Source organism: Zootoca vivipara, chromosome Z1 (assembly GCF_965207765.1).
Source record: "Zootoca vivipara chromosome Z1, rZooViv2.hap1.1, whole genome shotgun sequence".
NCBI classification, from domain to species: Eukaryota; Metazoa; Chordata; class Lepidosauria; order Squamata; family Lacertidae; genus Zootoca; species Zootoca vivipara.
The window spans coordinates 30,384,952-30,402,302 of NC_142583.1; the positions used below are offsets into that span (position 1 = coordinate 30,384,952).

Here is a 17,351-nt window from a genome sequence, read left to right on the forward strand (position 1 = left end):
TTAAAGGCACAGAAGTCCTGTCTTCTATTGAGTCTGGCAACTCTACTTGGCATCCCATGAACCACTCAAAATGTTGTGCTCCATTCTCTAAACCCGTAGTGGGGCAGAATTGTGGAGCTGCTCTCCCAACACTGGTGTTGCTACAGCTTACCTCTGCAGGGCTGGTGTGGGGGCAACGGATCAGCCAGACAGATTACGGCTTCATAGATGCTCTACCAGAACCAACCAAGTGCTCCTGCTGATGCATCTGCTCAACCCCAATACTGTATTGTCCCCATCCTGGCCCATCACAGCCACTTAATCTACAGCAACACTATTGTAAAGCTGCACAGCTCTAGCCCATCCCCACCAGATGCTACCTGCTCTGAACCTCTCAAAACTTAAAAGAATAACCCTGTTGGATCAGACCCAAGGTCTGCAGTATGCTATTTCCACAGAAGCTCACCAGATGCCTATTGGGAGCTCACAAGTAGACCGTGAATACAACTCTCTGCCACTGTTGTTCCCCAAGGGCAAATATTTAGAATCATGTTGCTTCTGATCCTGGAGACAGGAAATAGCCATCATGACTAGAAGCCATTGATTACCTTATCTTCCATGAATTGTCTAATCCCTAAGAGAGATTTAAGCTAATGCCTATTACAACATAGTGTGGTAGAGAATTTCAGTTTTGAGGAGCAATTCCTATTGTTTGACTGAATCTTCAACCATATGAGTTCTAGTAATATGGTAGAAGGAAAAAACCTCTGTCTATCCAGACTATACAAATTCTACACTTCTATCACATGCTCCTTTAATCCTTCTTTTTCTCATTGAAACATCTCAAACATTGTAAACTTTCCTCATAAGGGAGTTGCTCCAACTTTTTGATCCTTCTTGTTGACCTTTTCTATGCCTTTCCATGTATGCAGTATACCAGGTGTGGTCACATCATAGACTTGTAAAAAGCCATTACAAAATTGGCAGGTTTGTTTTTTCTTCTTTTCCTAGTTGTTACTACTGTATGTTAGTCTTTGACAACAGCCTGACACACTTAGTCTATGTCTTAATTGAGCTGTCCATGATGACTCCAATATTTCTTTCCTCATCAGTCACCACCAGTTCAGACTCCATTACTCTGTATGTGAATTTAGGAGTTTTGCACATGGAATAGGTAGAATTTATGAGAAATCTATACTGAAGGCCTGCGTATTCAGCCTTCTGCCTAGCAAACCTTGTTTCCAGAACCAAATCTGCTCTTCACCCATGACTTATTAAATCAAAATTGTTGACATCAAAATATGAATCATTGGTCCATGTAGCTCAGTAGTGTTTCTTGTTAATATATCACACAAAAGAAGAAAAGAAAAATATCACAACTTAATATCACAACATTGTTACAAGGTATCTCTACTTTATACTTTAAAATGAAGCAGTTAAGTTTCAAATAACAAATTACCTCCAGCAAACAATAGCTTGCATCTTTATTACATCATTACAACGAATAGTCTACATTCCATTACATAATAAAAAATACTCCATCAGTACTTTCTATTAACTCCCTTATTACCCAAGATCTTTTTAACAAGGTGTTAGAGATTGATTCTGGAACCTCACTGGTTAATTGCTGTGCTAGGACACCACACCAAATCAGTGGGGCTCATTTCATAGTAAACATATGTGATTGAGTTGTTAATGTTCTATCATCAAACTCTTTTTGAGACTTACTGTATATGAATGAATATGGTGTTTTGTGAGTGTACTTCAAATCACCATACTGAACATTATGTTTGGTACAATTTATGAATTAATGAGATAAAATAATGAATACTGAAGAATGGTAGAAACACAATGCCCTATGCAGCCATTTGAAGACTCAAATAATTAGAATTGTGAGAGAAGAGTTGGGCTGTGCTCACCTCTCACTGCATCTCCATTGATCAGACCACCCCACTCCACATATTGGGAGGAAAAGGTCTGAACTGAGCAGTCTGCTTTGCACATGTAAGCCGCCTGGCTCACTTCCTTCCTGTACAGCAAAGCTCTGCTCCCAAGACATAGGAAGCAAGTTGGCCTGGTTGGTTCCTGGGTCCTGGACATAGGAGCCCACTCCTAGGGGCCAAGATCCCTTTGGACCCCCCAATAAAATATTTGAGGGGGCTGTCCCCCTAAAGTTGATGGACACTGCCATTCAAATGGTGTGTGGTCAATTATGTGGGGCAGGGATTGCCTGGGGCCCGCAATATTTCATTCAAGTTGGCACCCCTGGTCCTAGAAAACGGGCTCTCCTTTGTATCACTTAACTTTGACTACAAGTCTTTTTTAACTTAGCTGACCTTAGGCAAGGCTCTAGCCCCTCTACCACCCCCCACCTTAAGGTGGATCTACACCTGAAAGCATTTACCCATATCTCATCCCTTGATGCCTTTCACCAGGGACGGACTTGGGTAATCTTGTGGAATACGGTGCCCTGACTGAGCCCAAAATCTGGCACCCCAAACGGATCTTCTCCATTTTGCACCCCACTCAGAGCATGGCACCCTGTGCAGGGGGTGGGAAACCATCCACAGTACCCTAAATCCTGAGCTGCTTTCAAGTCAAAGCAGTGTCCTGCCTCCTGGGGTGTGTGTGTGTGGGGGGGGGGGAGAAGCACTGCGCTTGAGTTCTGGCTGCAGTGCAAAATCTTCAATTGCTTTCGTTCAGACGTGCAAGTCCTAGCTTGACGCCGCAGTAGATGATGGGCTGAGATAACCAGAGCAGAACCATTCTTGCCCTGGAGTCAAGTCTTTGCAGTATGGAACCGCATGGGCAGAGACGGGCAGAGATTATGAAGTATTTCCCGGGTTGGGGGTGGCAGAAAGGTCACCATTCCTGCGAGCCACTCGGATGGGACGAATGGTCCTTTCGCTGCACTTCTTATTTTTAAGTGACTTTTCCTGTTACAGCTGCATACATCCCCCACCACCACCACACTACCTCCTCGGCTCGGCCTTATTTCGTTCGTAATGAACCGTATCTCTCCCTTTTTTCCCTTGACTGAAAGAAAAGGGCGGGCAACAGCCACCGCCAAGCACCGTGAGAGACAGTCTGAGGGAAGGAAGGGAGGTGTGTGCTTCGCCGGCGTTGACTTCCAGCCCTCTCTCCCCGGCCCGGCCCGCGTCAGCTTGCCCGGCTGGTTCACCTCCATGCCCTGCCTGCGGCGTGGAGGGTGAAGCAGCCGGAAAAGGAGGGGCGGCGGCGGCAGGTTGAGATTGTCCCCTGAAGGGACTCTGCGGAGGTTGGCGGGAGAGAGGGTTGCCTGAGGGAAAAGAGTGGGCGGGCGGCTGGGGCTGGATCCAGGCAGGCATTAGGCGGGAGAGAGAGGGCTCCTTATGGGCGGGCGGGTGCGGGGATGTTCCGAGGGGAGGGAGCGGCCGTTGGCGAGGGAGGGAGGGAGCTCCTCAGAAGGGCTGCTCTCTCTCTCTCTCTCTCTCTCTCTCCACACAATTCCCCTCAGGGAGACGGGGAGGGAGAGGGGCAGACACGCACCCGGAGCTCCGCCCGCCCAGGGAGGCCGGAGTTCCAGGAAGAGCCCAGCAGGCAGGCAGGCGGTTTCCCTCGCTTGCTTGCGAGAGACTCCTCGCTCCCCACCTCGGAGGCTTGGCTCCTTCCTCAAGGCGGGGCGGCTTCCCGCGTCAGACCCCTTTCGGGGCGGGGAGGCGGCGAAGAAGAGGAGGAGGAGGAGAAGCGTAGAAAAGAGCTGTGCCGCGTTGTGAGACTGAGGCGGAGAGAGAGAGACGGAGCGCGGCGGCTTCTCCTCACGGGAACAAAGAGGCGCGAAAGCGAAGGCTGAGGGGGAAGGGGGGCGCAGGAAGAAGGAAGGAGGTCGGGCGAGCTCCTTTGCTTTCTCTCCCTCCTCTCTCTCCAACGGCCACTGCGGAGATGGTGAGTTTAACGGGGGTGGGGGGTGGGTGGGAAGGGGCGAGTGAGGCGCTGCGGCGCCCCTTGTCCCCGTTGGTGCCGCGCTGCCTTCCCGGGGCCAGGAGGGGGGTTGAGACGTTCTCGGGAAACGGAGCCTTTCCTCCCTCCCTCCCTCCGCGCCTCCTCTCTCTTGTGAGGAGCTGTGTGCGAGTCCGCTGTTTGTCCACCTTTGGTAACGAGACACCGCCGCCAGTTGAATCTCCATAGAGACAGCACTCGCCCTCCAGCGGTCTCCCGGTTATGGGAAGCCGGTGCCTTGTGTGTGTTTTTAATGCGTGTTTTCCCAAGACCAACAAGCGCCTTTACTCGCTCCCCCCCACGTCTTTTTTCTTTTCTTTTTTTGTCGTTTGTATGTTTGTAGATGGGCTTCTCCGCCTGCCTTGTGTGTCGAGGTGTTGCGTCTCCTATAACGTATCCTATGCACGTACTGGAAGCCATAATGTTTAATTTACAGCTCTCCGGATCTCAAAAGGAAGGCGCTCTGTCTGTCAAGTTCGGCTTGGTTATTATTTCTTTCTGCCTTACAAAATCCTTTTCCTTGTGCGCCTTGGGAACAAGCTGTTTGGGCTTTCTCCTTGCGTCTTTTTAATCTGCCCCTGAAGTGAACTTTTAAGGAAGTCCCACGTTCATAATCAAACCTCCTAGTAGGCGTCTTCTTGATTTCTGTCTGTTTGCTATGCCTTACAATTATCCTATATTAGTAGCTTCCTGCTACTAGCTGTTTACTCAAATCGTCTTAAGCATGCTTATTCCCAAATCTCTACCTATGAAAATGCTTATGTAATAATAAGCCTGTGTAATGAATAGTAATTAATTGTTTGTTTCTTAAAAGGGTAGTCTCGCTTATGAGAATAATTTTCATCTTCATTTTTCACCAGACTGCTGCAAAAACTAAATTATTTAAATACAGTACTGAGTATGCTCTTCCTGGTGGATTTTTGATAGCTGCTGTAGTTGGATGCATGGCCAATGTATGGCTGACAAATACATGCAGCATTCCATTTGATGTAGTTATTCCCTCATTTTTTTCTAAGCAGTTTCAAAGTTTGATGACAATGGGTGTTTTCAAGAACTAGAGATCTTAAAAGATCTTGCTGGCTGTGATCCAAAGAGCTACTTTAGATGCACCCAAAAGGCTTGGATAGACCCAATGGGACTTTTGATTTTGAACACCAGACACAGATTCTCAACCATACTGCAATCTGTTTTTTAAAGTTCCCTAATTTTCAAGAGTGATTTTCTGGGGGTGGGGTTCAATTTGTGAAACACAAGCCTTAGAAACTTAAGGACATGTGAACTAGTTGCACCATTTTCTGGCCCTGTTCATTGTGTCTTTTTACTGTGACATTTGGATTTTAACATATAATTGTGATCTGATAGCAACATTTATTAAAAAAATAATTAGACCCTTTTTTCTTTTGTTCTAAACTTTGGTTATCAAGGTATTTACTTCAAAGACTTATATCTCCTAATTAAGTTAGATTACTCCCAGTGCTAAAGTTAAAGCTATGCAGTTTTTAATGTATCTATAGGTTTCTTGTATATATTTGATCTATCAAGCAAAGGAAAATGTCTAGAATGAATGAAGTAGCATGAAAATGTGCAGAGGGTTAAATAATAATTGCAAATAGTGTATACAGTGGACTACATGTGTTGTGTAAACAAAGGCACCAAGTTTAGCGATACTCAGATAGTGGTTATTATTACTGAATTTCACCACTGACAGGCAATAAACAGAGAGCAATTCATCCCGGTGATCAGTACACTTCAGTTAAGTAGTTAAGTAGTTCACTAATAAGATTGTCTCTTACTGTTAGACTCCAGCTACCCTTGCCATTGGTCCGAATGACAGGAGTTGTACCCCAGCAACACTCCTGCTTTAGACCCACGTGTGGAAAATAATGTATTTCACTGTTCTAGAAACTGCTTTGGTGACACCAGCTAATATTTAAAAACCAGCCTTCTATTCCTGACCCACGTGTTCCTTAACATATCAAGGTGGGGGGCTAGATTACACATTGAACACAAATACTTCTAAGTGATCCTTGTTTAGAGAAATGTTTCATGGTTTTTAATGTTACTGATTTGTAAGAACAGACACACGAAGCAAGATTTCTGGTATTGAAACATCCTTCCTCCATTTCCCATTATTATTAATATTTGTTCTTTTTCTTTCTTTGCAAACAATTTCAGAGAGAAGAGTGAAGAGGCATGGATATAACATGAGTTCCGTAACATGTTCAGAAAGGATATGAATTTTGCAAAAGCTTATTCCTTGGTGAACTAGATAAAAGATGGATGAGTCAGCCTTACTGGATTTGTTGGAGTGTCCTGTCTGCTTAGAACGCCTTGATGCTTCTGCAAAAGTATTGCCTTGTCAACATACATTTTGTAAGCGGTGTCTGTTGGGCATTGTGAGCTCCAGAAATGAGCTTCGATGTCCAGAATGCAGGACGTTAGTAGACTGCAGTGTTGATGAACTTCCCAGTAATATTTTGCTGGTTCGACTACTGGATGGCATCAAGCAGAGGCCCCGGAAACCTGGTGGTGTGGTGAGTTGCACAAATTCATTAAGGGTCCAGACTAGCACTGTTGCTAACTGCATTCCAAAAGACCTGCAGAGTTCTCAAAGTAACCAGCAGCAGAGAGTACAAGCACGGAGTCCTCCTGTTAGGGTAAGTGTCCAATATGTAATTCATGCAAGAGACACACATATTCATTTTGGTGATAGCTGTTGATTTGCTTTGACAATACAAGAAAATTATGGACCCCAAGGGTCATCCAGTCAAACCCCCTGCAATGTAGGAATCTCAACATAAGACTCATAGAAATGTGACGAGTCAACAGAAGATCATGCAAATGGCTTGGTTGGAAAACCCAGCCTATTAGTCCATTCCTCCCTGTGGCTGAAGAAGATGAAGAGATGGAATTTTTTATACTGCTGGAATCTTTCTCCTGCCTATTATCTCTCATGTCAGTCTTCTACCACCAAACAAATGAGAAAGTATTTTGTCCCTTGAGAGTGCTTTTATAGTCTTCTAGAATTAGTATTAAATGTGAATGATTATAATTAATGCTGTTATTAGTGACATATATGGACTAGAAGCCTCTCTGGAAACCTTCCAGCCTTATACTGTGTGTGTGTGTGTGTGTGTGTGTGTGTGTGTGTGTGTGTGTGTAAGTGAGGGAGGGAGGGAGGGAGTGAACAAACTTATTTTAGGCTATAGTCCTAAACTTGATTTCATCTGTTGAACAGGGTTAATAATAAGATTGAATTGAAAGTATAAAATTTGCATACCAATTACATCTGACATCAATTCCTAATACTGTCACTATACTTTGTTGATTAGTTATGATCAAGATTCTGCAGTTTTTGTGATCTTTATGACCCGTCCAGAAATAAAAGTTGATGTTCCTTTCACCTCCCCATTCCTTGTTTATTTGACCTGTGTAGCTGAGACACTTCAGCTGTGTCTGCTGAGCAGTGCTAAGGAAAGCCCTCACCATCCTGTAGAATGGAGAGGTGGGGTGTACAGTATGTCAGCTTGGGCATTGCTCAGAGATAGCACTGCAGTGTCTCTGCTGAGCAAGGCAAGTGAAATTTGCTGTCTGCTTAGTCTCTTCTGAAGGAGGAAAGGGTTGATGGTAGGCTTGCAATTTTGGCCCTACACAATTAAAGTTCTCCAGGTGTCTTGACCAAACAGTATCCAAACAACCCCAAGCCTTCATTCTGATACCGGAGCTGGGGAGGAGAAGAGATAATTGTGCAACCAACCTCTTCAGTTTCAAAACTGAGAGGAAAGGTAGCTGCTGACCCTCCTTACAAGAGGGTGGTGACACATTTGCTATGAGCAAAAACACTGGAACCTAAATAAAAAAAATTCCTTCAGTAGCACCTTAAGAAGTGTGCATGCACACGAAAGCTCATACCAAAATAAAAACTTAGTTGGTCTTTAAGGTGCTACTGAAGGAATTTTTTTTATTTTACTTCGATCCAGACCAACACGGCTACCTACCTGTAACCAACACTGGAACCTGATTGTGATCAATATGACATATTAGAAGGTCCTTTTATAAAGGGTTGTCTACATTTTTTCCATTTAAGGCTTTCAAGTTTTCAGTTATTTACAATCTGAGTTATGAGTATTTGCTGGTTCATGTTCTCTGGTAATAATTTTCTGGATTTAGAGGTTTTCAGAATCTTTCCTAGTGTTGCCAAATGAAGTATAGTAAGCATTATAAAGGTATCTGTCTCTTTTCACTTGTTTTATTGGTATTTATGTTGTTGAATGTGTTAGCTACCAACCTTAGGAGTTGGATTAATTACAATTTAACCTAGAACATGTAATTGGAAATACAATTTTATAAGATGATTCACCTAATTTTGCTGTAGCCCAGTGGCAGGTCAGATCAGATTTTCTAAAAGTCTTTATTTCTCATCCAGTGATGCTTGCACATAGATAGCCTCTGGGTATGGTTTGAATTTGTTGTGCAGTGATTAAGTGCTTCATCAGTTCTGAAGAATGCATTGTATTTAGACAGAGTAATAGTTCAAGCAGTACAGGGAGAGAACAGAGACCTTAAGGCATCTAAGCATTTGAGGTATTTTTCATTTTGTTACTTGACTTTATGATATTCAGTACAAACATGAGAATATCCTATAGCCAAATTACTAGTTGAGATGAACTCCCTATAGATATGCAACCAATTGCTGATAGAGGGATGTGGTCTTCTATGATGTATAAGCGCAGATACCTTTGATCTATTTCAGAATAATAGAATATGCCAGACCAAAGCTGGTAGTCATGTACTGTTCTGCAATCCCATTTTCATTGTACTTTTCACTATTGATATTTTGTGGGGGGTGGGAATCTGCCTTTTCTAAAAAATATGTGAACTTACCAGCCAAGTTCAAAAATTGTGGACAAATCAAGTGGAAGGTTCTTATCTGCTCTCTTTGTTTGAGTCTTTTAAACATATAGGCATGTGTGCGCACATTTTCAGGCTTGTCTCCACAAGTATGAAGGCTAACATAATTTATCTTTTTTTTTAAAAGTGAAAGTTGAGATTGAATTTTAACAGGCACATTGCTCCCAAGACATCTATGCACAGACAATGTGCTATTTCTTTGACCCTCATCCTGATCATACATGTGATATGCCAGCACATAATGTGCTTTCATAACATTTAGTATGTTTCCTGAAGTTTTAATCAGTTTTTCAAAAATGTTTTTCTGATTTCACTCATTGGCTAAAAACAATGACAGGCAGGAGCATCTAGGATGGTTCATTTAATGGAAATTGCTTAGAAGGGTATGTTTTAAGCAATTTTTTAAAATATAACTTTGTTTCTAGGAGGGCTAGAGACCTCCTCCTCCTCCTCCTCCTCCTCCTCCTCCAAAAAAGGAAACTCAAAGCCTGTGGTTCAAGTGAAGGTTTTTGTTAGTTTTTACTAAACCATGTTGGCGACTCCTGGATTGGGACTGCAAGAAGAAGTAGCAACAGTGGGTTAAGATATTAACAAACGAACAGATTGAGATTATTTCACATTTGTCTATCCTTGGTAGCCAACACATGGTTTCTTAGCCAGCTTGAAGCCGTCATCCCCCCCAAAAAAGGTTTCTCATGCAGAACAGAGTGGGGGGTTTGCCCCACACTTGACTGGACGGGGCACAGAAGACGCTCTGTCTCTGCAACTGGCATAGGGTGAAGCTGATCACTTATCACAGTGTCATGAATTCAACTTTAATAGGAGTAGGACACATTTTGAAATGGTGAGAGGTTTCTTGCAGCTTCTATGTGCTGTACCACCCAGCATGGCATGAGTGAATCAGCCTGTTCATCAAGAGGACTAGGGGAAGAAGGGAATAAATATCTTACCTTGTGCTAGGCTATAACATTTCTGGTTTTTTCTGAATGCTTCTAAAACTTGGCACATGTGAGAGAGTGATTCCTTTCTTTAGGATAGGGCAGACTTGTTCGCTTACCTCAGATTGGCTATTAAAAGCACTTGAAGCCATGCTAATTTTGTTTTGCTGAACATATCCTAGTCTCTTGTGAGATGGGCCAAGTCTTTCTTTGTTCCTCAGGTCTTTGTATGTCTAGAAGGGCTGTATCTCAGCAGAACTCATGGCTTGCATGCAGAAGGTTCCTGGTTCAATTCTTGACATCATCAGATAGAACTAGGTTTAAATTCTGTGGAGCCAGTCATTGTAGACAATACTCAGCTAGATGGACCATGGTCTATTGTGGCATAAAGGCAGCTTACTAAATTCATTTGACTATGGGAGGGTCATGATCTGTCTGCTGAAAGCAAGAGATCATTCCACCCTCAAAGTTCAAGGAAATGATATCTTTTTGTTGACAAATGGATACCACCGGGAAGCTATCTTTCTCTCCTGATGAAGAGCTGGAAAGCATGTACCGGTATCTCCCATCCCTACCTGGAGACTGAATCTGGAACCTTCTGCTTACAAAGCAGATGCTCTACCACTGATCTATTACACTTCCACCATAGCTCACTGTCAACCACTTTGACCCTCCAAACACTGGGTGTTAGAATTTCAGTAGTCTTTTTCACTGAGCATAAGATTTCTGAGACTTTGGAAATCAGCTACAGGGAAAACTAGTGACAGCTGCTGTTATGTTGAATTAAATGAATTTAGATGAGTGCTATTGAATCATACAATCTGCTTTATACTCTAAGGAAATACTAAACCATTAAGTGCCCTTTTTAGAAGATGTTGTGACTTCTTTTTATGATTTATTAACATCTTGTGATAGAATTTTGTGGCTTTTCAAATTGTGCTATTTGGCTTTGTGGTAATCTTTTAACTTTGTTGTAATGGCTTCTGTATTTGAATTTTTGTGTACATCCATAACCACAGAAAAGCCACATAATGCAGAGTACAGTCATATCTCGGTTTAAGTACACTTTGGTTTGAGTACTTTCAGTTTAAGTACTCTGCGGACCTGTCTGGAACGGATTAATCCACTTTCCATTACTTTCAATGGGAAAGTTCACTTCAGGTTAAGTACGGACTTCCAGAAGCAATTACACCCATACTTTGGGTTAAGTACGCTTCAGGTTGAGTACTCTGTGGACCCGTCTGGAACGGATTAATCCACTTTCCATTACTTTCAATGGGAAAGTTCGCTTCAGGTTAAGTACAGACTTCCGGAACCAATTGTGTACTTAAACCGTACACTGTAGCTTTGTTTGTTGCTACTCTCATTAACTGCAGTTACAGATTCAGTCTTGTTGAAAAGTTTGTCAGCAGTATATAAACCTTAATGATTTTGTTTTGTGGGATCAAAACCCTGTACTAATTGGATCAATGTATTCAATAATCTACCTAGATTTTTAAAATTGGAATTTTAGTTTTATGTACATATCTTAGCTAGATACAGTATATATCTCCCTGGGTCTTGAACCCTCTGTGTGCTCCAGTGCATCCTTGATGCTGCTACAAGATCAAGATGTTCCACACTGCCTTTACATAATGTATCATATATAACTGTTCTCAACATTCAATTCTGTGAAGAAGTTTGAGCAGGAGCTTTGTATGAATGTGGAAGGTCCTGCAGATGTAAAGAACACATGAGTGGACTGATAAGCTTTTTATGGAAGATATTTTACCATTTTTTTCTGCCTGAGTCCATTATTTATGTAGTACAAATACACAGATTTTAGTATGAGGTTTTGGTTTTGTTTTTTAAAAAAGCTGTAATTTAAGTTCTGATTAGCTTTTACTTAATATTATCCATCAGAAACCTACTTATGTGCAAGTAAACCTCTGAACTCAGTGGGGTTTACTTCAGTGTAAACATGTATAAGATTGTGCTAATAGAATACAATCCTAAAACTAAACCTCTTTTTAAACCTAAAAAAGATGGCAACTTGAAAAGAACTGATATTACCTTGCTGAAGTATTAGTAATGTTCATTAAAAAAATAGCTGTGATTTATTCCTTAACTGGAATGGTTGACTAGAAATACTATAGTGGGATTGATTTGAAATAGGTTTTCACTATGTTATCAATAGTTTCTAGACTACAGGCTAAAAAGCATTTTCTCAGTGCTGTGGATCACCCATGAGTGACATAATGATCATGAAACCTTTTATTGTGGTTTAGACTTAGACGTTCAGGGCTTAATTTGAGCTGAGACTGCCAAAAGACTACAGTACTTCTTTCTCTTTGTGTAGAGACTCATCTGTGTGCTTTTTGCTTTTCTAAGCCAATGAAGAGATAGGCCAGAGAAAACAGAATAATGGCTGTTTGGGGGAGATTAGTACATCAGTCCTTAACATGGTTGACCTGAAAACATATCATACCAATCTTTACAAAATTAAGGCTACAGTCCTAAGAATACTTACCAGAGTATAAACCCTATTGAACTCAGTGGAATTCTTGAGAACACCGGGTTTTGCTATAGGTGTATTTAGAGTTACATCTCTGTGTTTTATACAGCTTTCCAGGGAAGATTAATTCAGAGTAAAGTAGGATCTGACCCTGGAATCAGGATGAAACAAGAGTTAGCCCAAGGGAAACAATAGTTACTAACTTACCTGGTATACAGTATCCTAAGTTAGTAACTACCTGTACTGTATTGTTTTCCTTGGGTTTGCAAAAAGCTTGAGTAGTTTACTAGACCAGGGGTTCCCAACAAAATTTTCTCGAGGACCCCTCATCGAGCCGCTATTGTGACAAGGACCCCCATTAATTCCTAATCCTAAAATTAAAAAGTGAGAGCCAAATTAAGAGTCTTTTTATATTTTATATTTATACGTTTTTTACAGTTCTTCCTCTTCATCTGTAGGCCTTTGTCGTTTTAACGAACCACTTTTTAACCAACGGTCCATTTTTAACTACGCAAACTGTAGCTTCCGCGAAAAACAACACTTTGTTTACAAACACTACTGTTTTGCAAAGAGGCAGCGCGTGCCAGGGAGGAGGGAGGGGAATGGAGAAGACAGGGTACCTGCGCAGTAGCGCACAAATGAAGCTGACGCGCGCAAAGCATCTTGGGGAGGTGAGCGTTAGTAGAATGCGCGCGCTGCCTCTTTGCAAAACAGTAGTGTTTGTAAAGCGCCACCTAACGGCATACAGCAGAACTACTGCCTCTATCTAATTCTAGTTTTGCGCTAGACTCTGCTCATGCAGGAAGCGGCCAAAACAAAAAATCTGTTATCATACGAAATATATTTAATATATTTTTTATTCTAATAGCATCTTGCGGACCCCTCTGGCATAGCTCGCGGACCCCTGGGGGTCCCCGGACCACCTGTTGGGAACCACTGTACTAGACAGACAGAAGCAGAAAGGAGGCTATTGTAATCTACTAGGAAATATATATTTGGAAAACTCAGCAATGGCCAGAGGATTGGAGAAGATCAGTCTACATCCCAATTCCAAAGAAGGGCAGTGCCAAAGAATGCTCCAACTACCGCACAATTATGCTCATTTCACACGCTAGCAAGGTTATGCTTAAAATTCTACAAGGCAGGCTTAGGCAGTATGTGGACCGAGAACTCCCAGAAGTGCAAGCTGGATTTCGAAGGGGCAGAGGAACCAGAGACCAAATAGCAAACATGCGCTGGATTATGGAGAAAGCTAGAGAGTTCCAGAAAAACGTCTACTTCTGCTTCATTGACTATGCAAAAGCCTTCGACTGTGTCGACCACAGCAAACTATGGCAAGTTCTTAAAGAAATGGGAGTGCCTGATCACCTCATCTGTCTCCTGAGAAATCTCTATGTGGGACAAGAAGCTACAGTTAGAACTGGATATGGAACAACTGATTGGTTCAAAATTGGGAAAGGAGTACGTATATTGTCTCCCTGCTTATTTAACTTATATGCAGAATTCATCATGCGAAAGGCTGGACTAGATGAATCCCAAACAGGAATTAAGATTGCCGGAAGAAATATCAACAACCTCAGATATGCAGATGACACAACCTTGATGGCAGAAAGTGAGGAGGAATTAAAGAACCTTTTAATGAGGGTGAAAGAGGAGAGCGCAAAATATGGTCTGAAGCTCAACATCAAAAAAACCAATATCATGGCCACTGGTCCCATCACCTCCTGGCAAATAGAAGGGGAAGAAATGGAGGCAGTGAGAGATTTTACTTTCTTGGGCTCCTTGATCACTGCAGATGGTGACAGCAGTCACGAAATTAAAAGACGCCTGCTTCTTGGGAGAAAAGCAATGACAAACCTAGACAGCATCTTAAAAAGCAGAGACATCACCTTGCCTACAAAGGTCCGTATAGTTAAAGCTATGGTTTTCCCAGTAGTGATGTATGGAAGTGAGAGCTGGACCATAAAGAAGGCTGATCGCCGAAGAATTGATGCTTTTGAATTATGGTGCTGGAGGAGACTCTTGAGAGTCCCATGGACTGCTAGAAGATCAGACCTATCCATTCTTAAGGAAATCAGCCCTGAGTGCTCACTGGAAGGACAGATTGTGAAGCTGAGGCTCCAATACTTTGGCCACCTCATGAGAAGAGAAGAATCCTTGGAAAAGACCTTGATGTTGGGAAAGATGGAGGGCACTAGGAGAAGGGGACGACAGAGGACGAGATGGTTGGACAGTGTTCTCGAAGCTACGAACATGAGTTTGACCAAACTGCGGGAGGCAGTGGAAGACAGGAGTGCCTGGCGTGCTATGGTCCATGGGGTCACGAAGAGTCGGACACGACTAAACGACTAAACAACAACAAAGGAAATATATGTTGCCATATTCATTACTGGAAATGCAGGTATACTTTTACTGTATGAAGTAGAGAGAATCTTTTTGCGCACATTCTCTAATTCCAAACATGAAAAGTTTTAAGCTGATTGCATCTTGCTGAGGTACTTAGAGCACTGAAACAGTTTTCCGGAGCTTAATATATTCTTTTCAAGGAAATAAACTTTGTTCTGTTTTCTTGGTTTCTTCCAGGTGAGCTCATTCTTGTGAGGATATATATGAGAAACTCGCTGCACATTTTGTTTCACATAATTCCTTAAAGCAAGCTTTTAAATAATACTTGTATAGCAGCAGCTTTTTTAAGGATAGTAGCCAAATTTATAATTTGTGAATCATGAAAAAGGATTAGTCACTTACTTGAATAAAAGAAGACTGATAATCTTGCATGAAGTTTTATTGGTAGAGTATTTTACAGAAGTGTTTTTATTTACATTTGTCTAGTCCTCTCAACTTTTCAAGCAGTTTTAGAAAAACACATTAAAGAAAAGTTGGGTAAAGAGTAGATGGTTATATTTGGAAAAGCCAGAGCATGATGGAATAAAAATTAAGTAAACTGTAAAAATGCTTGTTTTTTAATTTTTGCTCAAGAAATACTATGTTTTGCCCATTTTAATATTGTTATCCACATCAAGTATTAGATGTTACCAGTAAGGCCAGTTTTTGAATGTGCAATATTTAATTATGTTACCAACAGGAACAGATACTGCAAGTTAAGTTGAAACCAGATTTTATGATACTGTATTTTAATTAGGACACACACTGTAGCAATGCCACAATAGCATTGGCTTCTCTTTGATTCCATGTCTGAACAGTATAGATTCTATTTATTCTGTATCTGAACTTGTCATTCCAAGGAAAATGTGATTTAAAATGCATGCAAGTGATATGGTCCTGCCAAAAAGCATAGCCTGCAAAAAAACATTTAGGGAAGATAATAATACATAAGCAGCATCTTCACCTTATAAGGTCCTGTGGGCAGGGGGCAAGGCAAGTGGAGAAGCTTGCCCCACCCAATGGTTCATTCTGATCGTCTATCACCTATAGCAATGCCTGTAAGAGCATGAGCCTGCTCTAATTTCTTTATAAATTGGCAACAAATCTATTCGCTCTCCATAGAATTAGAAGGAAGAGCATGTCTAATGCATATTTAAATTTAAACAAGTAAAATAATTGAAAGTAGGTTTCTAGATTTTTTTATATATTTGTGAGAATACTGTTATTGTACAAGCACTACACAAATAATTAATATTTGCTTAAACCTTTGGAAAATAATGTAACTCCTATAGTGGGAAGTTTAGATAAATGGCTAACTTTGTCTAGCTACACAAACCTGTTCAAAGATCTAGGCTCTATTTGGTCATTCAAGTACTGGGTGTCTTCAGTATTTCTTATCTGCTATGTTTCTAAACTTCAGTCCATGGTTTTCATTACAGTTTTGTTGTGGTTGTTTTTTCTCTATTAAAAAAGGACAATCACTGTATGTTAGCTGGGTTGAGGAAAGGGGTATTATGAAGAAACTTGTTGTAGTTCAGAAAAGCAATAACCTCACTTGCTGATAATTGAATAACCCACTCCATACTCTTCAGTGCTTTTCAGCTAACTCTGGGACCTGCCTGGTCAATAATATGCTACTAAAGACTCATGGCTAGTGCATACTGAGTCTATGATTTTCTGAGATGCTAGGATGTTCTGGGCCTACCGGGTAGTTACAATATGTCTATTGGGCCCTCTCTACCATTCATAAAAGAGGTACTTCTGCCTTGGGTGATTTGCAAATTTATATATATATATTTAGAATGTACAAAAACAGAATGTTAGGAGGTGAAGCTTTTTCCATAATTGTACTGTATTTCAATATTAGGAAATGCTCAAACTTATTTCTCCCTGTCACAGAGCTGTTAAAAGTCAAGAACCCTGATCTTTCTCCAGTCCAACCCTAAACCATTCAAAGAACTCAAGTTTCATGAGTTGTAAGCCAGTTATATTACTTTAGCTCTTTCATAAATTAATCTTAGACTGGCAATACCGTGTTTCTCATATTATAAGACACGTCTTATATTTATTTCTTCCTCAAAAAAAACACACCATGGCTTATTTTCAAGGGATGTCTTTATTTTTATTATGGTACATGGGTAGTGCAGTAGCTCCCCCCGCTATCGCGTTTTGCGTGTCCTGTTGCGAGTGTGTGTCCTCTCGCTCCCACACCGGGCAGTGAGCTGGGGAGCGGAGGCCGTTTTGCTGAGTTGATTGAGTCAGGCAGGCAGGCAAGGGAGTCACCCTGCTATTTCAGATCGCCTGAGGAAACGTTTGCTGCTCTCTCCCCCCCCCATGCCTGCGCCTCAGCCGGGCGCGCATCCTCAGCCCGCTTTGCGCGGCGGGGGCAAGATGCGCGTCAGCATGCAACCCCTCAGATTCCTTCTGCCCCTCCCTCACCGCCAACCGACCTCCACCCCATTTCCCCGCCTGAGGTAAAAAGTCCATACCATAGTTAGAGCCGGTGACTGGCTGCCCAGCTACCGTATGTGAAGGCCGAGGGAGGAGGAGGGGTGGGTGGGAAACCTCTCCTGGCCATTTGCTCACCTCCCTCGTTCGTTCGCGCGCCTGCCTGTCTGCGAGCGGGGCTTCGCGCGGCGCATGCAAAGGCTGCAGCCGGGTGCTGG

General features: G+C 42.1%; 1 protein-coding gene across 2 annotated transcripts in view; it reads left to right on the forward strand.

The window, feature by feature from the left end:
- Positions 1-1,442: 1,442 nt before the first annotated feature.
- SH3RF1 (SH3 domain containing ring finger 1) overlaps positions 1,443-17,351 on the forward strand; it is a 54,880-nt gene continuing 38,971 nt past the window's right edge. Inside the window, exons 1-2 of one of the 2 annotated variants that reach the window (XM_035112204.3) lie at positions 1,443-3,903; positions 6,133-6,614. In XM_035112204.3, the coding sequence (XP_034968095.3) occupies positions 6,234-6,614 (381 nt within the window). In that variant the 5' untranslated portion in view covers positions 1,443-3,903; positions 6,133-6,233. The remainder of the gene's footprint in view (positions 3,904-6,132; positions 6,615-17,351) is intronic. The other variant, XM_035112205.3, reaches the window with a different exon arrangement.